At 36.8% G+C, this 23,184-nt stretch overlaps 2 protein-coding genes across 2 annotated transcripts; both read left to right on the top strand.

The window, feature by feature from the left end:
• Positions 1-542: 542 nt before the first annotated feature.
• LOC139137795 (membrane metallo-endopeptidase-like 1) lies at positions 543-9,170 on the top strand. The gene is made up of 9 exons (XM_070706066.1): positions 543-766; positions 1,428-1,511; positions 2,061-2,278; positions 5,137-5,202; positions 5,462-5,578; positions 6,182-6,268; positions 6,702-6,835; positions 8,380-8,602; positions 9,045-9,170. The coding sequence occupies exons 1-9, from the start codon at positions 613-615 to the stop codon at positions 9,168-9,170; spliced, it is 1,209 nt and encodes a 402-aa protein (XP_070562167.1). The 5' UTR covers positions 543-612.
• A 1,859-nt stretch (positions 9,171-11,029) lies between these two features.
• Positions 11,030-18,423, top strand: LOC139136105 (neprilysin-1-like). Its single transcript, XM_070703882.1, has 9 exons — positions 11,030-11,104; positions 12,088-12,191; positions 13,343-13,401; positions 13,583-13,634; positions 14,119-14,317; positions 15,060-15,125; positions 15,507-15,608; positions 16,201-16,277; positions 17,144-18,423. The coding sequence occupies exons 1-9, from the start codon at positions 11,036-11,038 to the stop codon at positions 17,241-17,243; spliced, it is 828 nt and encodes a 275-aa protein (XP_070559983.1). The 5' UTR covers positions 11,030-11,035; the 3' UTR covers positions 17,244-18,423.
• Positions 18,424-23,184: the final 4,761 nt, after the last annotated feature.

Raw genomic sequence — 23,184 nt, forward strand, 5'->3', positions numbered from 1 at the left:
TACACCCACTAAATCTCAAGACACATACTTTTAATGCTGTTTTTCTTGTTTATTGCACTGAGTTCTTTCAAAAATATATAAATACCTTATGAAAAATTGTTTGGAGGAACGGGAACTTAATTATTGGGTGTGAAATTTAGCAAATTTTACGATTTACGGCTAATGACCGATATAAAGTCTAATTGACGTTCGAATATTAATTAATCCCTATTAAGTTATATATCAATGAAAAGGCCATGATCTTGGCTTTCTAAAAATATAACGTTTATAGTATTTTATTGTTTCTGTTTCCGTCGAGCGGTAGATACGTGACCCCTACCCCATCGTTGAAATCCAAGATGGCGGCCAAGATGGCGGCAAAGATGGCGCCAAATGAACCCCATGGGACACGATTTGGTTTTGGGAACATCAAAATTCATTAAATATAGACCCTAAGGATTACAAAAATGTAGGTTAAAAAAATACATCCATGGGGTGCATGGGAACCCTACCTTCCGACCCGACAATAACATAAAGTCCATGTCTTGCTAAAGGGAAAATGTTTTCAAGTTATTTTTCCGTTCAAAAAAGTTCACTTTCCCAATTATGTACACACTGTAAACAGCTGGTTCAATGGCTGGACGAATGAACATAGAAGTTGACCCCTGCGATGACTTCTTTGAATTTTCTTGCGGAAGATGGAAGAAAAGGACTGTTATACCCGAGGACAAGTCCGAGATCACGACATTGAGCGAGTTGATAAATGATCTAGATGCTATGCTCAAAGGTAGAAATTTCGTTGTTCGCGAGCTATATTATCTCCTTTTGATTTTTTCTGTAAATTGTATTTATTTTGTTATCTTTAAAATGGCTTACTACAACACGATTGGAGCTATTTTGGGATAATCGGATGGTGAAGTAATGTTTATTTAATATATTATATATTTAATATACAAATGTGATCTAATCTGCTTTTCTTTTTACATTACACGCTTGTTTTTATAAGTTAATTGTATTATTGCAACTTTAAACTATCCGGCATCTCAAACTTTTGAGAAATTTAAAGATTATGAAAATCCAATTATCGCAAATTAATTCCAATCTTATTAGGCTCACTGTGAGGGACAGCATATTGTCATTTTCTGTATGCATTATTGCTTCCTCTAACAGTAAGTAGACATGACATACATGACATATTAGTTAAATGGGTTGTCCTATTTTTACTTTTTCTTCTTTAACTTGTTAAAATTCATCATACTCCTGGTTTTTGTTCAGCTCACATCGCTTAACGATAACATTCATTTGCGTTGGTTCTGTCGTAAAATTCATCAAGAAGAGATCAGACTGACAGAAATGTCTGTGTGTCACTTTAAAATGTCTTATAAAACATCCGTACATAACTGCTACCTCGTCGATTCTCATAAATTCCCTCCCCATTATGATTTCAGATCTGATTGAACAACAGATAAACGATGACGATGTCTATCCTGTGAAGAACGTAAAGAAATATTATCTAGCATGTACAGACCTTGGTAAGTGTGCTTGTCGCACGCCCTCAACAACAAGTATTCCCTGTCATGTTCCCGTCTATGACCAACCTTGATGTTTTATGCACCTCAACCAAGTTTAAATTCCTGGCAATAACTGTTATATTATCTAATAAAGCATTGAGCAGTGTCAATTTAATAAAAAGCTCATCTGCAAATTAAAAACAAGTTTTGTAATTAGTGATTTAACTCTGATAATATTGTGTGAAAGTTTATGAAACCTGCTACATATAGGGATATAACAGATATCCTATTGTTCCCTGAAGCGTACTATTAATGAAACTATTGTAAACACGTGAGCACATGAAGTTTACGTCTGGTTTATTTCTTCAATTTCGTGACTTTCGGTGTTTCAAGTAAGCATTTTCATCCCAGGCTGGCTCGACACCCTCTTGAGAAGTAATCGATCACAAGGAAAATTCCTTTTCTACATTCAAACACAGAACATTATGTATTGTTTCTCTGACATATTTGGAGGGCATGATTGTACGTTTAATTTTCAAACACCTGTTTATTCTCGTTGGTCTATGTAAGACACTATAGAGGAACGGGGCTCTCAACCGTTGGTAGATCTGATGGTAAACCTTGGCGGCTGGCCCGTGCTCGGCAATAACGCTGGTGGAAATTGGGACGAGAGTGCCTTTGATCTTGAAGATCAATTAGCATTGGTGTCTGGTGAATACGGAAAGCACATTATATACAGCGCAGGCATGTTCCTCGACAATAAGGACTCAACGAGGTACATACTCAAGGTAAGGCGAAATTTCCCTATGTGTGTTTCGTTAAGCATCTACTACTCTTTTTTATCACTCTACATTTGACGATGGTATACAATTTCGCTTGAAAGAAACATTTGAGGGCTCCTACGGTGATGCGAGTTTTACCTTTCAGGCAAATTTTAAAATAACGCCACTGAAGAACGGATGTACACATGCATGAAATCAGATGTCATTACAATCTAAGGCTGCATTCACAAACACTTCTCGGCCAGGGGGCGGAAGATTCCACGAAAGTATTCATATTTTTTGGAATGCCTCCTTGTACATATTTACAATGCGTTCAATTCCCCCTTCTGACTTACTATAAATTTTACGCCCCGCTCCCCCACAGAGGAAGGCAAAATTTTACCGATATAGAGCTTCGTCAAAAATATTTAATATATAATCATAACACATTGGAGTCTATTGGGCAAACTAAAAACATAAAAACAAGCTATATCTGTACATTTATGTCTTTTTGGTAATTCATGTAAATGTACTTTGCGTGAAGTGGCAGGTAAAAAGTATAAAAGCCCATAAGGGACATTTTGTGTGAAATAATAATTATCTCGTGCGCACGAGATATTATGTCGTGGTCAGGAGAAAGTATTTGTTGCGCACTAGATACTTTCTCCTGGCCATGAGATACGTGCACGTGATAGTATCTCGTGGCCACGAGATTGTATATCGTGCGCAAGAGATAGTTAGTTTCTATGACGCACGCGATACTATCTGGTGCGCACCAGATACTTTCACATGCGCACAAGATAGTATCTCGTGCGCACTAGGTTTTCATACTATGAGAAAACTATTAGATGATCATTGTTTTCTAATACAAAGTGAGCAATAATATCTGTTCATTTACAGACGTTTGATAATTGACATGAATGTACTTGTTCAGAATAGCATGGTATCAAGTGCATGTGTCTACAAGAAATTTTGGACTTGCACCGAAAACTTTGATTCACTTTACACGTTATTCTATTACAAATCTGTGCATAATTTTTCGAAGATAACGCTAGCAATATCTGTACATTTATTGACGTTAGTGTAATTGATTGGAATAGCGTGGTTTCAAGTGTACATGTCTACAATAATTAGATATTTAAGTTTCACCAAAAGTGTTGATTCACTCCACATGGAGGTCTATGAGAAGGCTATGAATAGTGTTTTTATAATATTAAACATTCTAATCTGTGCTTTTATAAGTCTTTGACAATTGATACAAATTTACTTGATTGAAATAGGCAAGCTCAAACGCGGAGAGGTTGGAATTTCATTAAAAATTATATCATTTTTGATGGTTATTAAATAATGTCCCAGATAAAATCTTCCTGTATCTGTATATGTGTAAAGACCGTATTAAGTCACTGTTATTAATGGTAAATGAATTCTAGTCCGGACTTGAATTCAGTACACATTATGCTGTGCGGGACTTTCCGTTACGCTTCAGGGAGTACAGCAATTAAGAAACTGCAATGGATAAACAAAACAAAACCACCCAGAAATTAGCCAAACGTTATGACGTAATTGAAAACCCAACACATATTTCATATCAATCAGACTGAGGCAATTTTGTTTCGATTCGCCCTTTAAGTCTCAAAATCCTCTCAAGTGCCCCTCCAACATACCCTTGATATTTTAAATTCCTTCCGTCTATACTCCCACCCATTAAAAGGTGTTTTTAATACAGCTCAAGGAGTTAACAACACGACGAGAGATTTCAATCATTTCATGATATAACATGCACGAGCGAAAGCGAATCGGCATTTTCACAATTGGATTTGAGTGGACAAAGCCGACTGACTGAGCGTTTCCCTCAGAAAACATCTTTCTGTGTGGACTCCTACTTACATGTCACTGTTGCCCTTTTGTTATCTCATTTGCTGCCTTCTAGAACAAGGCAAAATTTTAAATACACATGGTCTCATCCCAGGTAGAAACCGCCATGAGATTCAAACAGTTCTCAACCTCTAAAATGGACCATCGAAACAGTGGGAGGAGGGAGGGAGGAAAGACAGGTAAATAGTTCTCGCAGAAAGATGTCTCCTGGGGGACTTTCATTCTGCTACATCCTCCTACTTACCTATCACTACCTTTGGGTTTACACAGGATCCAAAGCTTAAAAGGAGGAGGGTATGTCAAACAAATTTTCCCAACTGAGGTAGAGCCACATCTCAAAGAACATAAAGCAAAAGTAGCTTCCATAGGCCAATCCTTTATGTAAAAGTTAATAAAGGTGTTTGAAGAAGCCCAAAAACCAGTTTTATAAATTTCATCAACTGGCACACCTTTAAACAAAGCCCACGAGGCAGCCATAGCTCGCGTATCATGTGTTCTGATAGAATGCACAAGTCTACAATGGCCAACGGAAGAATCATAGGCAAGTTGAATTGTATCCCCAAACTATCTAGAAATAGTGTCCTTGGACGCTGGTCCATGTTGACCTTTGGAAACCTCAATGAACAACTGTTCTGTATTACCACAAAGCTGTGCAGTCATATTAATGTAGTAACGAAGAGCACTACAAGGACAAGTTAATCCTGTCGATCACTTGACATATTTTCAAGACTCTGTTTATCGGTCAGTTTTCAACACACTGGAGCACCTTAATTCGTAAACGGTCGTTTGAATAATTTAATTGTAAGTAAATGAGAATAAACTTTTATGCATAATACAAAATGCCAAGCTTAATCTCTCCGATGGAGCAAATGATTCATTTGCATATTCTTACAACTACATGATGCTGAATAAATTAAAATGAGCGTGTACACTCATAGCCCATACAACATTTAATTATTGACCGTTCGAGCTGTGACATATTTCATGTATTTCGATTTTTTCGCTTTTAGCTTGATCAGCCAGCCCTTGGACTTATTTTTAGGAGCTATTATTTAGAAGACCGTCGCGACAACAAGGTTAGGTCCTATACAGGCTCCTCGTGATTCATCGTAGTGTATCTTACGTGCACATCCATTGCATGGCATATCTCTAACTTCTCAACTTCAAGTCTATGGGTTACTATCTTCACCGAATACGCCAATAGTTGTTCAGACGTTACGATTTCAGGTTTCAATCTATGTTTGTAACAGTTTTTAAGAGCCACAGAAATATATATATTTGTACATTTAATGAGTAATGTCGGCTCTATAATAGATTTCTTTAATTCTTCTGCAGTATCTTCAAGCCTATCTTGAGTACATGACGACTATAGCAACCATGTTGGGTGCAGACGCAGATGTTGTAGCTGAAGATTTCAACGATCTGATTGAGTTTGAGATCAAACTTGCTAATGTGAGTGGCGTTCTCCATCACCCTCAGGCCTCTACTGTTTCTGTTCCTCTGTCTCTGTCTGTCTGTCTGCCTGCCTGCCAGTCTGTCTGTCTGTCTGTCTGTTTGTCCGTCAGTCTGTCAATGTGTCTGTCAATATGTCTATCTGCATGTCTGCCAGGTGCCCACTGTAATATCTGCATTTGTTTTATCAGATTTGTCTCTTTCTTGCTCTTTTACAAGTGAGCGAGGTTGTTCATTTACTTCTGCTTTGCGATTTGCTTTAATCGGCCTGTGAACCACTTCCCATGTTGCTTTTTTTGACAAGGTATTCGTGTCTGTCTGTCTCTCTGTTTGTCTGTCTGTACGTACGTACGTACTTACGTACTACGTTCGTGTGTGTGGCTGTCCGTCTGTGGGTTGTTGGGGTAGACTGGGTAGATTGACGGATGGGTGAATGGATTGATGAATGGATGGATGGATGGATGGATTGATTGCCAGATGGATGCATTAGTGGATGGATGTTTGATGGCTAGAAGGATGCATGGATGGATAGATGAATGGATTGATTTTGATAGGTTATTCCTCTTTACCTATTAAAACTCACTACTCCTTCATTTTTGCCAGTTGACAACACCGGTAGAACAACGTCGTGACGTCAATGCATTTAGCAACAAGATGACAATTTCTCAAGTCCAGTACAATGTGACAGGGGTAATGTATTCAGCAGTACTTATGGAAAGTTCTGTCAAGGGAAACATATGTACCATTAATATGTTACCCAAGTCAGATGTTTAATTCAGTCTTCAAGGAAATAAGACAAGTCTTCGAAATTTTGATGGATTTCCTTGCAAAAGGCTAGCATTGAACTTGGCTTGATTTCTTAAATTAAATTCAAATTAGTATCTTTGGTATTATGTGGTTTAAATTGAGCTTAATTTTTTTGATCAAGTCACATATTGAAACTTTGATTCTAAATTTGGCTTGAGAGTACCATAGAAGTGGCCTGTTAGTAGAAGTCGCTAATTGCAGAAACAAATAATGGCGTACAAACATGCAACGACGTAAAAAGTGTCGAATCCTCTGTAGTATATCAAATATTGTGTGTAATGTAGATTATAAGAAATCTGACATTTTCTCTTTACAGTTTGATTGGATCTATTTCTTCAGAAATTTAGGAGCAAGCTGGTCTGAAGATCTCCAGGACAGTGAAGAGATAATTGTTAGTGAACTACGATATCTCAGGGAAATTACTGAGGTTGTTCAGAACACTCCAAAGAGGTATCGTTTATAAGTCATAACATTCAACGCTTTCGATCTATTTATTTAGTATTGATTGGGATGACGTGGTGGTGTTTAACAGACACTATCATATAAGAAGTGTTCGAGTACTCGAGTCAATCAGTAGACAGTATTCATAACACATTCTGAAAACGAAACGCAAACGAGACTGTACGCTATGTCATAATTCTAACCACATTTGATAGCGAGCAAACATTAGCATGTATATGGACCAAGTGACCTAGCGGCAGATACAGTCCACTGTGTTTTATAGAGAATCTATGACACAAGTGTTAAAAAAGAAGACGGAAACTTTTGATAGCTCATTTCAGTGGCCTGACAAAAAATGGCAACACCAGCTGCAAAAATGCACAATTAAAAATTGTATCTTAATGCGATCATACAACATTAACACAGTCCTACAACATGTTGACAAAAGGTATTACACGAGCAGCTTGTTAAGAATCAAATGTTTGGACCGAACAAGGCAAAAACTGTCTCCCGACCCCCACCCTCAAAATGCAGATTTCATCATAATTTCAATACATCATATTTACATAATCCCTTGGAACATGTACACCAAATATCAAAGCTGTCAGACGATTAGTTTTTTGAGAAACACATATTGGACAAAAAAAATGGTAAACATTGCCTCCGCCAAAACTAAAGAATTGCAGATTTCATCATTATTTCAATACATCACAAATGTGATAACTCTTAGGACCCTGTATACTAAGCATTAAAACTATCAGACAAACAGTTTTTGAGAAACAATTTTTTGACCACAAATAGCAAAAATTGCTCCATAATAAAAAATTGTGAATTTCATCATAATTTGAATATACCACCTTTGATTATCCCTATGAACCTAAAAACCATATATCAATACCCCCAAAAATACAAATCTGTTAAGTTAGGTCACCCAAAGTGAACTGTATATAAAATTTGAATGCGATCAGACTTGTGGTTTCGGAGGAGAAGGTGATTGTTGATAGACGATGGACGTACGACGGATATATAATAAGCTCTGCGTCACTGACAGCGGAGCTTATAAAAAAGTCGGGAAAATCCTATGAATTTACATCTGACTTGAACGTGACCTGAAGATTGACAGACAGGCAGGGGACCCCTGTGAGGCGATGCTATATCATGCCTCGTTTGAACATTGCTGATCAAGCTGGTGTCATGAATTAACCAGACATTCCTGAAAGTAAAAAAAATTATCTCGATAAAATAAAAATCTTGGATGTCAGTTGACTGGGCGGTAAAAGTGTGTTTGGTTAAGGAAGATTCACATGCTTGAATATATTCATACAACTACGTCTATATGTTTTTTCGACAATTTACGGCCAATAGCAAGAATTGTAACAATGACTTATTTATTTGTAATGCAACTGTATATGTCTACCACAACTAATTGATGTCATCACATTTGTACGATTTTACTTCATATTAAAACTTTTGAGAGAAAAAAATTATGGATTACAACCTATAACGTCGAAGGAAGGAAGGTGTTAATTGCATGACGCCATTTCCTCTAACAGGACGATAGCCAATTACATAGTTTGGATAACCATCATGAAACAGATTAGTCAGCTGAGTTCTAAGTTTAGAGACGTTAAACAGAGATACGACGAAGTTTTGTACGGCGCAGCTTCTGAGAGAGTCAGATGGCAGACATGTGTCGATCACGTGAACGACGTCATGCGTTTCGCCGTTGGACGCATGTTTGTCGACGTTCACTATGACGAGGAGAGCAAAATACGTGTAAGTTTGCCACTTTGCTCAAAGAGGGCGCTATTTTGTTTCATAGACAAGTTTTGGGTGGCCCCAATGCGTGAGGATATCAATGAACGACGGTCACTCCAGCGCAGAGCGTCGTGCATATATATTTTAGCGGTGTTGCTTTGTATATGACAGTTCTGTTTGATGGTTTCGATTTCGAAATTTCATGTATCTAATGGATGATGTATCTGAGGAAACTTACGAATATTTTGGCTTTAATGATGATTTTCCTGCACATATATATCGTGATAACGATGTCACTTTTACAATGACGCAACAGTTTACGATATGCATTACAAAGACGAAGCAAGTTGTTGGTAATTAAAGCAAAACAGGCAACACACTGTGTTTTATCGAAAATCTTAAGATTGTTTTCACAATGATATCAGAAACTACGACAGATATTTTTATTTTATATTTGAAGACGAACAAAATGATTGACTTTGTCCAAGAAGCGTTTCTTGAACTTGTCGATGAATCAGAATGGATGGATGCACCAACAAAAGTAGTCGCCAAGGAGAAGGTAAGGGTAGATACACAGATACCGTGATAGAAAAGCCGAAAGATTGAAACAGAGACATGATGATATAATACGGCCCTGATACGGCTCTTGCGGCCGGAGGTCGTATGTCGGAAGGGCCCGAGCGTGCGAGGGCCCGTACGCCGTACGACCAAGGGCTGCAAAAGCCGTATCAGAGGGGTAAAGGTTTTATCATATACCTTATTCAATGATAAATATGTAGTTTACATAATATTATAAAAATAACGGACGGCGCGCCGACCATCAACGTTTATTTATGGGCAAGGGCGAGACGAAAGCCAGATATTAACAGGCGAGATTTGCCGAGCCCGTTAATTTGTCTCTCCTCTCGCCCGCACCCATAAATAAACGTCAATGGTCAGCGAGGAGTCTGTTATTTCAATTATATTATCAGCGAACTCCGAAAAACCATCAAAATTTACGAAAAAATTCACGTGCGAACGACAAGGAGACCCCAGAACCTGTCAGTGAGTAGTGCGCGCTGTGAAAATTTTGCAAATCCGGAGATTTTTTTGAAAAAAGTGTCTAACGTGGCCCACAAATGCTCCAGCTTATTTTGTGGTTGATTATGATCTTTGTACAAATCACAATTTTCGTTTTAGCCGTAAAGTTACTATGTTTACGGTATTATTCATATTCATGTGGCCAGTCACGTTGTTCAGCTCGACCAAATAAAACGCAATAGCCATGGTAATATAATCAACATTGTTAAGAAGATAAAAATGCGTGGGACATCAAAAATTCATCGCAATTTGTGTCAGTTTTTCATAAATATGATGGCCGTTTCCAGTCGCGGATTGACATACATAATGACGTCATTTGTTTACCCGCAGAATTCTAGAACGTGCAAAGCAACATGCGTACTATTACTTGACCAACATAGATCCAGGCTGAAATCGAGGTGTTAGAAGGACAAAAGCGTGATGTCAATTTATTGTAACTTATACTGAACTGGCACGCACTTACTATACACAGGATTTCACTAGAATTTAGAAATAAAAGCCGATGTCACCGGCGCGGCTCCACTGTCGCCACGCGCAACTATATAATCTTAGCGAGCAGACGTTTTCCTTATCTGGCACAAGACAACTAATTATTTTCCCATGGGCTACCATGGTAGCGTTAAGCTCAATTTTCTTATTTTAAAACATTCAGCGGCACGAATCCTCTAAACAGGTATTAGGTCAATGTCTGCTTGACTACTGATGAATATTTTGTGGGCAAGTGCACGGAAATTTTGAGATAGCGATGAAAAAGCGCCCTCAATGGTGTTTTTGACAAAATATAGGCTTATTGTTATGATTTCTATGGGCCCAAGAACTCCTCATATTACCAACAAATGCTTCAGCCATTATTCACAATAGTCTGCATTTTGATTCATTCAGAAATATATCTTTCCAAAAATACTTGACATTAAAGTTCAAACTAAACAAACATCCATGTAGGTATCAAAACTTCAAGGTCTGCACTATTTTTCTTCCGACGTTATTCGGAAGTGAGTGGTCTTGTGCCATCTCGCGCTGGCTTTGTGTACCAATGGAACGTTTGAGGATAGCAACGCGCGTAGTAAGCAGAAACGAGGTAGTTCAGAAATGCACGTGATTGCCCATATTTGGGCACCGGGCCGGGGCGTGATACGTAAAAAAATGCACGGTTCTGAGGGCGCTTTCTCCCATAGCTATACACAGGCATGAGGATGTAGGTATATGATAATGACTGAAAAGGTGCGCTAATTGAGAAGCTTTATTGTTGCCTATTACATTATGACACAGTGATGGTTGTGACAATGTTAATTCGCAATACTCATTTTAGTGAAATAGACATTGTCGTGATTTGTATGTATTTAAACTTCGTTTGACTTTCAGGCCGAAGTTATGAATCGTCTGATTGGCTATCCAGATTGGATAAAGGACGATGAGGAATTGAATGATTACTATAAAAATGTAAGTCAAGAATATACAAAGAAATGTCTTGCTAGCCTTGCAAAATGCAATTTTTCATATTGAGAATTCAAAGTTTTTATAAATGAATTTAAATGTACTTTTCTATCGCTTCTTCCATAAATGACTACATCGAAGGACAAAATCAAAAGCCATTATTGTGATAACCGCGAGGGCACATTGTATACATTTTGTGTATTTCGCTCACTGCTTTAATAGTAGTTAGAGCACTCTGAGATTGTTGGGCAGCCTCTTACGTAATATAAGGGGCGTTCACTGTTGGCACTATGCTTCGCTCATGGTACGTATTGCCGTTAGAGCACTCTGGTGAGTCCATATTTTCAATCCTCAACAATGTGTAACCGTACTCTCTGTGCCCAAGTTCAGAGGTTGCCATAAAGCCATTATGGTGATAACCGGGAGGGAACATTGTATACATTTTGTATATATATATATATATATATATATATATATATATATATATATATATATATATATATATATATATATATATATATATATATATATATATATATATATATATATATATATATAGTATACAGATGTGCTCGTGGGAAATTACAGTGCAGGATAGTAGAGGAGTAGAGGGTTATAATAATAAAAATTACTCAAAGTACAAAGTACAAAGTGATGTTTGCATCCTACAATCATCAGACTGATGAAGTGAAAGGATCCTTAGCCACATACTTTCTTTTACATCTTTGAGACGTACTATTTTATTTGTAGGTGATGTTAATAAATATATATATATATATATATATATATATATATATATATATATATATATATATATATATATATATATATATACAAAATGTATACAATGTGCCCTCCCGGTTATCACCATAATGGCTTTATGGCAACCTCTGATGCAGTCTGAACTGGTATACATAACACTGTGTAAGTCATTACCTTGCAGTCCTTGTGTGAGCCAATAAAATGCAAATATTTGTCCTTTTATGCAGTACGTCTTCGATTCTGGAAAGTATTTTGAAAATTATCTGCAGTGTGAAAAAGAGGAAACTCAAAGAAACTTTGAATATTTCAGGAAACCGGTCGACAAACTAATGTAAGTACAAATTTTCGCTCTCACCAGGCTTTATGTTAACAGCAAAGGGAGGTAATTGATAAAACATTTCCATCGTCTGCTAGACTGTCTGTCAGTCTGTCTGTCTGTTTTGTATGTATGTATGTATGTATGTATGTATGTATGTATGTATGTATGTATGTATGTATGTATGTATGTATGTATGTATGTATGTATGTATTTACTCACCTACCATTCGGTCGAGGCTGTACAGTTCCAAGGATTTGATAGGAAAAATTATGGTAAAACAAAAGATAAAAAGCAAAGAAAAAGCATACCACTGATCGGATTTTTGTTGTGTTATGGCCTGTAGTTTTCATCACAATCATTCGTCAAAGTTTTATTTCTTTATTTATGGCAAGGAGAATAATAAAATTGTTCCTCGGTATATTGTTTTTTTGTGGGAGCATGTGGAAGTGCTTGGAATTTGTTCTGTCAACAACACGATTGGAACTAATTTGGGATATTAGGATGGTGAAGGTAATGTCTTTAAAATCTGCGTAAGCTTACCTGCCTTTCTTTTTACTTTACACACCTGTTTTTATGAATAATCTGTAATGTTGAGACATTCAGCTATAGGGCACTCAACATTTTTGAGAGATTTGAAATATATGAATATCCAATTACCCCAAAGTAGTTCCAATCGTGTTCAACACTGACTGTATATGGAATTACTCTTTTATCGGGGACGGTTTGTAAACTCTAGACTTCAAATCAAAGTCACCAGTACCTAATGGGAGACTTTGCCATTGCGGTAAATAGAAATAGTTCATCGCCGCCGAAGCTTTGCCAAAATATCAGCGGAAAAATAATCCCCTGGCCTAAGCGTTCTGTGTGCTCTCAGTCAGTAAATACCTTACACAAACTTTCAAATTGCACAGTGCTTTTAAAAGATATACGAATTGTAAAGTGTATTAATTTAATAGTTTGTATGTAACTTTTCCTGTTATAAAATTTTATCTTTTGTGTATAGACGTTGGATTATAACGTGTATAACTATATTAGTTAATTCGTGATAGTAAGTTATAGGATAATCAAATGCTCAAGACAAGAGTCGCAATGGAAAACCATCACAGTGTGATTGTTCGATTCGATCCTTTTTTTACAAAATCTTTCTGTGTTTATTTCTAAAGGTGGGTGACCGGCCCTGCTATTTTCAACGCTAACTACAATCCTAGGACCAACAGTATCAGTAAGTTCATGTACTTACTTGCAATCAAAAAATTGGAAACTGATCGGCCTCATGTTCTGTATACCTTCGAATGTAGCGCCCACTACGTTTACATACGAGATTAAACCTTTACTTTTAATATAAACAACTGCAAGACTTTTTCTGTCATTTATGAACGGTTTGTCCGCCATTTATGTTACAGATCTTCCAGCCGGCATTCTTCAATCACTATTTTATCACAAAGATTCGCCACAGTAAGTATTACTCTTTTTATAATATTGATTGATGTCGACCAGAGTCGGACTAATTTCGTTCGGATACTAGGATCTTAAGATCAAACATATTATTCGATGCAGCTTATGATTAGGATTGTTTATCTATGCATTACGTCATGATCCCATTTGGGGCAAGACCCTCGCTATTATCATTTTCATATCATGGTGGTCAGAGGTCACAGACGCTGTTGTAACTGTAATTTCGACCCTTAACGAGGACGTTGTAACTTTAGGTGAGCAACTATGATTTTCCAAATGTCACTGGGATGTGACTCCCTTTCTCTGCTTCACGAGTGTCCGGCTACAGAGTTATTCCAATCACTGATTTTGATTTCTTCGAATCTGCCGAAAATGCAAACCCGGATGAAAAAAGTTACAAATTATTCTTTGGTATGTAAAAGATCATTTTAGAATTCATAAACGGCACACTGTATTTTAGTAACACTCGTTTCGTTTTTTGTAGCTACTTGAATTTCGGCGGCATGGGCATGTTTATCGGTCACGAGATCACTCACGGTTTCGACGACATAGGGCGACAGTTCGATAAAGATGGTAACCTGAAACAGTGGTGGACTGACGAATCTATTGAAGCGTTTGTTGGCAGAGCGCAGTGCATTGTGGACCAATACGATAAGTACAACATGGACGAATGTAACATGACGGTAGGTTTTACTCATCGTAAGTACCATGCCTTAAGATTATGACGTAATGAAAAATTGAAATAAACGTTCAATTGATGTGAGAGCTTAGTACTTAAATTATTTCCCACCTTCCTTGTTTTAAACTTCAGTCTATTGGCATATCGTACAATACCGGGGCTGCCTTCGGGGCTTGCTTCCACCAAGTTTTCTCTGAATTTTTACAATACCAGATCTCAACAACTCTAAAAATTGAAGAATCCCTTTCATGTCAAAATAAACTGAAATATCAATAGAAATTGTATAGTCTTCGTTCTGCTCACAGAAATTATATCTTCATTCTGATAGCTTTCATATTTGACATATGCTTCTGGGTGAATCTTATGAAACTGTCTGTAAACGATCCTTCTAAAGTTTATCTTGTTATTCAAAGCATGGCCCTATGCAATTTTTCTGTCGCGATACTTTAATTGCCCGACACTGATATATCTTTGATATGTCTATCGCACAAATCATTGTGACAAAAATGTGCCAAACCCAAGGAGATTTTCAAATGTTAAACCTATGACTGGACAATTTGTTCTCCGCAACAGGGAATCCTAAATTTGAAGATAATAAGTAGCATCTCGTTCATTTGGCTCCATCCATTTACACTTTTAATGTAAATTACTTCCGATGAGATACCCGAGACAAAACTCAGGACAGCTATGCAAACTACATTCAGTATCGTGATCATGTGTACGTCACCGTGACTTTCTCTTCGCAGTTGAACGGAGTCCATACTCAGGGAGAAAATATTGCCGACAATGGCGGTTTGAAAGAGGCATACAGGGTAGGTAATTACATGGTCGGCAAATCTCTGAATGTTTTCATATGGTAAACCAAAATCTGATCGTGTTCATTCAGTATCGATGGGCAGCAATTGTCGACAGTGACAGTTTACGACCAAACGAACAGATTATTGTCATACTTAGAAACGTTTCACCCAATTGTTTTCTCTGAGAAAATCAGGAGAATCAACTAACACACATTGCAATCCTTTAGAATCCTGGTCATAGTGTATTAGGTGTCTATAAACTAGTTCATTTGATTTTGTTTCCTATCGAGAGAAATGGAGTATTGTGAGAGCTTACCGTTTACGATTGTCCATGCATAGATATCTTGTAACAGAAAATGAGCATATAGAATTTCCTTTCCTTATTCATAATTCAAGAGTTACCGTAAGATGGTGGACGAGACAATGGACGGCGAAGAATTAAGGTTACCTGGAATTGGTTTGACTCAAGATCAAATGCTGTTCGTCAACTTTGCCCAGGTGCTTTTCTATTAACATTTCCTGTCCTTATCGCCGCTCACATACATTCTATTGTTATGAGTACACGACTGTAGTCAAAATTCGGCCATTTACTCTGTACGTCTTTCCTTTTTTTTAGCATTCATTTTTAACTGGGCAGTATCACTTGTCAGTCATAGAGATAAAATTCATTATTATACGTTCTGAAACATGACAGATTAGTCGACAAAAGATTTCTACAGCCATGGATGATAAATAAAACAATGACATAATTTGTGATATCCACAAGATACATGATACCATCATCTTATAAGCTAGTCTGGTACTCATAACGGCGGTTTTACGAAGGTCAAATACGTCATTTAGAGTAGTAGACTACTGAAAGGCCAATGGTTGTTTTCTCATGCATTCAAAGTTGGCGACCTTGTCGTATTTCAGCGCGGTTGTAGTTGATACTCAGTCTATGGTTGATTTTAGTAAATAACTTTTGGAAGCACATGCACACCAACACATACACATAATTACATAAATGACCCATACATGACTTGTCCACCATAACCTGTGACGCATCTACATATGAATGATTTTCTATTCCACAAACTTTCAATCATAGATCTGGTGCAGCAAGTACACCGAGCAGGGAGCAAGGCATGCAATATTGGCTGGTGGTCACAGTCCTGGACGCTACAGGTCAGTTTTTACAAAGCAGTTTGGCAATAAAGTTTCAAAAATGCTTCCGGTAAATGCTCAATTGTTATGGTGGCCGTAAAGTTGCCCTGGTGACGTGAAGAACCATAAGTATAGCCAAGTGCTCGATGAACGGTTGAATAAGGTCAGAGATTGGCAAATGGGATAAATTTTTACGGAGTATTTCGTTAGAATTCACTGACGCTTATTTAAACAAAGCTTTCGAAGTTGAATTATTGAAGTTACACTCAAATTCGATCAAGCGGCAAAACTTAATTGGCCAAGGTGTTGTTTTAATCGACGTGTATCAGCGATGTTTACAACATTACCACAGCAGGGCTGGATGTAGTCTTGTTTACAATTAATCAGCTACATGCTCTCAAGCATGAAAGTTCAGGCAGCTTTTGGAATCGACCAGCTAGACCAGTATCATATTCAAGTAACATGTTCAAAATGTTTGTGAAGATCCCATTTGAACTCAACGGCATGCTTTTCATTTGTTCATCAGGAATTAAGAAGAAACATATATGACACTGCAAAGTGTGGTGATTTGATTGTGTTTTTCTGTCTGACGTGTGTAGAGTGGCTCTGGTGTGTTGTGTAACTGAGAGCATGTAGCTGATTAAAGATATAAACAGGACCACATCAAGCTCTGCTGTGTTAATGAACTAAAATTGCTGATACACATCAATCATAACAACACCTAGGCCAATTGAGTTTTGCAGTTTGATCGAATTTGAGTGTAAATACTTATCAACGTAAGTAAGCTGATACTGATATTTAGACATGTGTTTTTTCAATATCGCATTTATTGAATATCAAAATTTCCGCACCTTACATGAAACCAATCTATAATGTTTTATCTATAGGGTCGAGGGGTCAATCTCTAACCTACCTGAGTTTGCTAAAGTCTTCAATTGCCCGGCGTCCAGTCCTATGAACCCCGACAAGAAGTGTACAGTGTGGTAGAGAAGCCGAATGGAGGCGCTGTCTATGATCTGTGACCCGGTATGCCGGGACCAATGGAAACATTCTTTGTTCATCAAATGTATGATCTACGTAATACTGAATTTAATTTCCCCAATTTACATTGAAATGAAAAATACGGAGTTCATTTGTCACCTTAGATATGTACAATCTGTTCCCCGCTTGAACTGTACAAATACTTGGACGACAGTTGTGTCTCTACCATTAGTTAGTCAATAATTAATTTTGCATTTCATGCGTTTTTTTGTCAAATATTTAAAGTGATCTATTTTACCATCATTGTCTAAAACACCAATTTATTTAACACCTGTCCTACTCTACTGTTGTGATATTTCTCAGTAGTACAAAGTCGAAAACATTGCCGAGATATAAATCACATGACACGTTTCAGGAGGAAATCAGTGACCATGGTATATGTAGCAAAGCGGGGTGCAGAAGACAAAATACAGTTGTTTGATAGAGCAATGATGAGTTCGTTATTGCTCTGGGTGTATGTGCATGTCATTGCTTCTGATCATGAGACCTAAACTTTGTTGAAACGGTATTATAACATCGGTAGAAGTATTGTTGTTATCATATCGTATCATATCATATCATATCATATCATATCATATCATATCATATCATATCATATCATATCATATGTTGAAATTAGAATTAGAATGCGATTAACTCTCCCAATATTATTCAGTTTTATTTGACTGTATAAAATTTAAATGACTTCAACAATATCAAAATCCTATTTAGTGTAGATTCCGATACGGTATATTTGTTGTTATTTTGAATTTTCGTAGCCTTGACCAAAATACCTTGTGTGGGCATCGTCAAGAAACAACGTATATTTAAATATTTCCGACTGGTTTGAAGTAGATAGTATTTCAGAAATCCAAGATTGTATATCCAATGTACTTTTGAGCAGGCTTCCATACTATCAGAGAGCTATGACAGCCTCTATATACGGCTTATAAAGTCTTCATTAACTTTTCCCTTGTGGCCTATTTAGTAACTCAAGTAAATATACTTACAAAGCTGAAAAAAGAAACACAGATAATTATGGTAAAAGTGTTGAAAGAGTTTAAATATGTCGGGCTATAAGTCATAAATTCATTTAATTATAAATATATATCTTACAGTAGCAATAAATATAAGTAGATGGATAGTGATTCTGGGTTTTTTTTGAATTGCTCTGTGCTTTTCATCGGATTAATGTTTTCTTGGGCTGCGTTGCGAAGGGGCAGAAAACTACAGCCGAGTTCATCATCAAAGTCTTTGGAAATGCACTGAACTTATTCTGTACGAAACACAACTTTGAATGGCAAGATGGAAACTGTAGGTTCTGTCCCTTACATTACTAACTATATACGTAGAGGTAGTATTCAGTGTTTAGTGTTTGTTACATATAGGAATAGAAGTGACGGTGTGAATCCTACTTTACCGTTACCCGACTTGTGTCTGCTTAAAAGTCAATTGAAATTAGTTTGAAATTATTATCTACAAGTTTTAAAAAGTCGCGATGGATGAAAAATAATTATACTCAATGTAACAAATGCGAAAAACAGCGACTGAAGTTCGTGTATATGTGTGCGTGCGTGTGTGTTGTGTATGAGAGAGAGAGAGAGAGAGAGAGAGAGAGAGAGAGAGAGAGAGAGAGAGAGCGCTCTGTAAGGTGTCTTGACATTGGTTTCAGAGCAGTTGTATTCAACGGACTTGATATATAGTTTTGCAATTCATGGCTTTACCCTAAAGTTGTCTTTCGATAATTATGAAAGTTTTTGATGACCACTATATTCACAGTTTGCTGGGTTAAGCTGTAATCTGGCGAGGTGATCGTGATTATGGCATTGCATTAGCGTCTCATCATAACTAACTCTTTGACTATAGGGGAATATTTATGTCACGGAGGACGATCCAGTAACTCAAATCAGTATCGATAAATAGGGTGACGAGTGCCAAATATTATCGTTCATTTTACCGTACGCAGAGGTTTACAAATATGTAGCCATATCAATCGTTTCTTCACGACATAGTGTATATATATTTGAAGTCAGCAGAAATTGTGCTACTGCTTACTGTACATACAATGCTATAGTTTGTCTGTTTATTTCACCATATTTCAAAGTACGCACAATGTCATTTTCAATATCCATTGCATATAATAAGCGCCTTTATTTGAAATTGGAGGATAAAGACTACAAATTTCAAAATGAGAGGTAATATGCGTAATCTGATTAACAAAAGATCTCAGGCCCTGTAAGCGACATTATAGTAGCTGTTTAGAAAACCTAGTCATTACAAAATAAAACATACATTGTTGCTGTCATTACGAGAAGCAAGTATGTTACAGGGTTCCTTGACATCCCGCCTTCGTGTGATAGCTATATTTGCCCCTTTTTTACCTTATATACTAGAGATCCAAACAGAGTCTTCGCAATTTCCTATTTTCAGAAAACAGAAGTAGCTAAAGTCCAGAAGTACGCGGCCATCCAGGACCATAAACACACTTTCTTCCCTTTCTATCCATGGTATGAAAGCCCTTTGGTACATTTATGAAGGACAAAAATAATGTTATCACGTGCGCACAAGGTAATATCTCGTAAGCACGAGAATATATTATTTTACTTTTGTCGTCCAAAAACGTCCCTTATGGGCTTTCACACCATTATTCGTATTTATAACAATTTCAAAATCAGTAAATAAAGAAGTCGACTTTAGTAGGACAGCAAAGTACCGACAATGTCGCCACGTATATATTATGGATATAATATTGCTACATTGAACTAATTTGGGAGAATTGGATCTTCATATTGTTCAAATTTCTCTTAAGTGTCAGGTGCACTATAGCTGAATGTTGCAATATTACATATGACTCATTAAAAAAAGTGTATAACTTGAAAAGAAAAGCAGATGTGTTTACTCGTAGATCAAACTGACATTACTTCACTATCCAATTCTTAAGTGTTTATCAATAACAACGATATCATTTCTTAAAAACTAAACTTACAGAAAAATCACAATTCACGTCTTCAAGGGACAAATTTGATGTCTTCTGATATTATTTTTTTAAAGAATATATATTCCAGAAAAATTAATACGAGGAGTGGTTGCACAAATTTATAGTCCATCGCTACCCTTGTACTTAAAGTCATGACAATTCATGAAAGCGCATTGTTCTGCACCCAAGGCAGTGTGAAAACATGACTCTGATATTATGTTATATATATATATATATATATATATATATATATATATATATATATATATATATATATATATATATATATATATATATATATATATATTTATATATTAAACAGCATTATACTATAAATAACTTCGGTTCCCAGGATAACTAAAACTAAAGCAAAAGATCATATCAATTGAAGACTGAAGAGATTACGTCATACAATACATGTCATGGATATGATATCAATATAGGGAGAATCTCAGAGAAATCTCATCATCTATAATCAGTGTCAGCGTTATTGTGAAATTGGAATTATTACATTCACAATTTAGAAAAATGTACAAGTCTCAAATAAAATGTGTTTTAAATTTCTGACGATTTGACCATTTCGATGGACAATCTTTGAATCAGTCACGGTAGTTACTTGTGCATTTTGTGTCACCGTCAGCATCACTGCTACTGTCACCGTAACCATCATTGTCACCGTCAAGGTCATCGTCGCCTGAACAGTCACCGTCAGTGCACTCAGTTTGCAAAGCGTCCAAAAGGGCGCGTAGCAATTATGACGTCTGACTGTCGAAGTGAGCATCGGGAAAGTCAACAACGTGACATCTCAAAAGGTGAAGTATTATTGAATACCTATTAATCAAAAACAACTACACTTAGTTTCTCTCAATGCAAAGAAGAAGAATTTGTGTTTTCTGTTTTCCCGCTCTGTCCCTTGAGATAAACGCCAAAACGATTGAAATTCATTAGAAACGATCATCTACTGTTACATGATACTTAAGGAACTGTAAAACACATTCATTCTGTATTCAACGACATTGAATTTATGATATCAACAGAAATAGAATAGTACTTCAGAGTTTAGATTTTTTCTTGTTGGAATTTCATTTTTTGTATATTGTATTTATTTTAAACTCTTCACTTTTCAAATTAAGGTAGAACGCGCCTCGGGGACAGAGATCCGGGCTTTTACAATTTTTTTTTGAACCACCACTTTTGTGGGTTCCTTTTAAAGCTCTCGATGATAGAAAAGTCTTCACCGTCTTAGTTTTACGAACATTGAAAATTTAATTTTCCGCATAGAGTTAACACAGGGACGGCGGCCATTTTGAATTTCAAATATCGTTAAATATTAGGTAATTTGTCTCTCTTGTACCCAATTTTGCACGGTGGCCCCTTATTTTTGTTCCTGCTTCAGTAAGAGAATGGTCGAAAGTTTCATTTACGAAAGTTAAAGCAAAAGTTTAAGTCTTTCACTTTCGAGGTGCATACTACGTTACACTTAAGCTAGAGGTAAGATAGGCAGACAGTGAAGACGTGAAATAGAACAGCTGTAGTGATACAGCGCCAAAATACCTGAAATACGAGCATCGTTGTTCTCGGGTTATGCAACCTTCATGAAATTGCGGTACTTATAAGATATGACTCACAACAGTTTGTGTAGGTAAAAATAGTGTTGAATGTCGATTGCTTATTACTGTTCGACTGAATTCCATCAATTTGAGCTGCACCTCTATTTTGGAGTTTGCGAATAGTGACTTCAGCCGTATAACTGGACTTTATGAGTGGTGCATCATAATTTGAGAACCACACAAACATGAAACAGATGAAACATAAAGTGTTTCGAAATGTTTCATATCTTACAGCAAACAAACTTTGTTCAAGTGGTAAATGCTATTACGGCTACCTTACTCATTCAAAGTAATCTTCACATAATCATATATATAACGTAAACATAACATCTTGAGATCTAAAGAAGGAAAAGCGGCACACGATGAGTAATAATAAGTTTCTTACACGCGTGAATCCATTATGAAGATAAAAAAAATCAGAATTATCAACACTAACACAGCGGCCGTGTATTAGATTTTCATTACTATTCCGAATAGATATCAAATTGACGAAATTTTTGTCTTGAAGTCATTTTTCTCTTTATAAATGTTTCTACAAAAAATAATGAAGCAAAATTCTTCTATAATAAGATGTGATGGCTTCTGTGGCCATGTGAACGCTTTACGGCGTATCAAACATAAAGATATCAGTCTGCGCCTTCCATGGCGTCAGACAACATGAAATAGCCTGCGGTTGTCCCGTGTCTATTCTATCATCGATACGGTTCGAGCTCTGTAAAGCACCAAAACCCATCTGGACACATGTTCTTCGGATTTAAATTTCAAGAGGAACAGCAATTAACGAAGAAATTCAAGTGAGATAGGGTGTCGATCAGTCGGGCAGTAGGCCTACCCGTCCAGTGATGGGTTGAGAAGCACACTGTGCCGATATTGGTGTACTCATGAAAACTACGGACTCGGAGTGTCTTAATGACAGATTTACACTCATTCGCTATGTAAAAGTCTCAGTGACTGGTTTCCTGTAGATTACAGTGTGTCGTTGCGTCATCTTGGCAAATCAGTTGTCAATCTTTTTATGCAAAGTCTCATATTTCAAAACAGAGCGTGAGGCTAGACGGTAGTCTCCAGTTCAAAACTGACGTACGCATATAGATAACCGTGTGTTAGATATGACTGTGGTTATTTGCCTTTTGCAGTCAAGGCGTCAATGACACCTTTGTGTTCGCTTTGAGTTATGGGAAGAACATTTATCCCATTACTTGACTTTTGCGTCCTCGAACGCACAATAACAATGGTGACGATTTTTTAGTATTCAGGCTAGGCAAATATTAGTCTCACGCAAAACAAGGGTCTCAGACAAAGTGAGTATTGTCTGAAGATG

Source organism: Ptychodera flava, chromosome 7, assembly GCF_041260155.1.
Source record: "Ptychodera flava strain L36383 chromosome 7, AS_Pfla_20210202, whole genome shotgun sequence".
Lineage (NCBI taxonomy): Eukaryota > Metazoa > Hemichordata > Enteropneusta > Ptychoderidae > Ptychodera > Ptychodera flava.

Excerpts from the sequence above, each read along its gene's own strand:
- LOC139137795 (XM_070706066.1), top strand. The coding sequence starts at position 613 with ATGGCTGGACGAATGAACATAGAAGTTGACCCCTGCGATGACTTCTTT. Across the intron at positions 5,203-5,461 it reads AAGACCGTCGCGACAACAAG|TATCTTCAAGCCTATCTTGA; the intron begins GTTAGGTCCTAT and ends ATTCTTCTGCAG. Across the intron at positions 6,269-6,701 it reads TCCAGTACAATGTGACAGGG|TTTGATTGGATCTATTTCTT; the intron begins GTAATGTATTCA and ends TTCTCTTTACAG.
- LOC139136105 (XM_070703882.1), top strand. The coding sequence starts at position 11,036 with ATGAATCGTCTGATTGGCTATCCAGATTGGATAAAGGACGATGAGGAA. Across the intron at positions 11,105-12,087 it reads TGAATGATTACTATAAAAAT|TACGTCTTCGATTCTGGAAA; the intron begins GTAAGTCAAGAA and ends CCTTTTATGCAG. Across the intron at positions 15,609-16,200 it reads TGTTCGTCAACTTTGCCCAG|ATCTGGTGCAGCAAGTACAC; the intron begins GTGCTTTTCTAT and ends TTTCAATCATAG.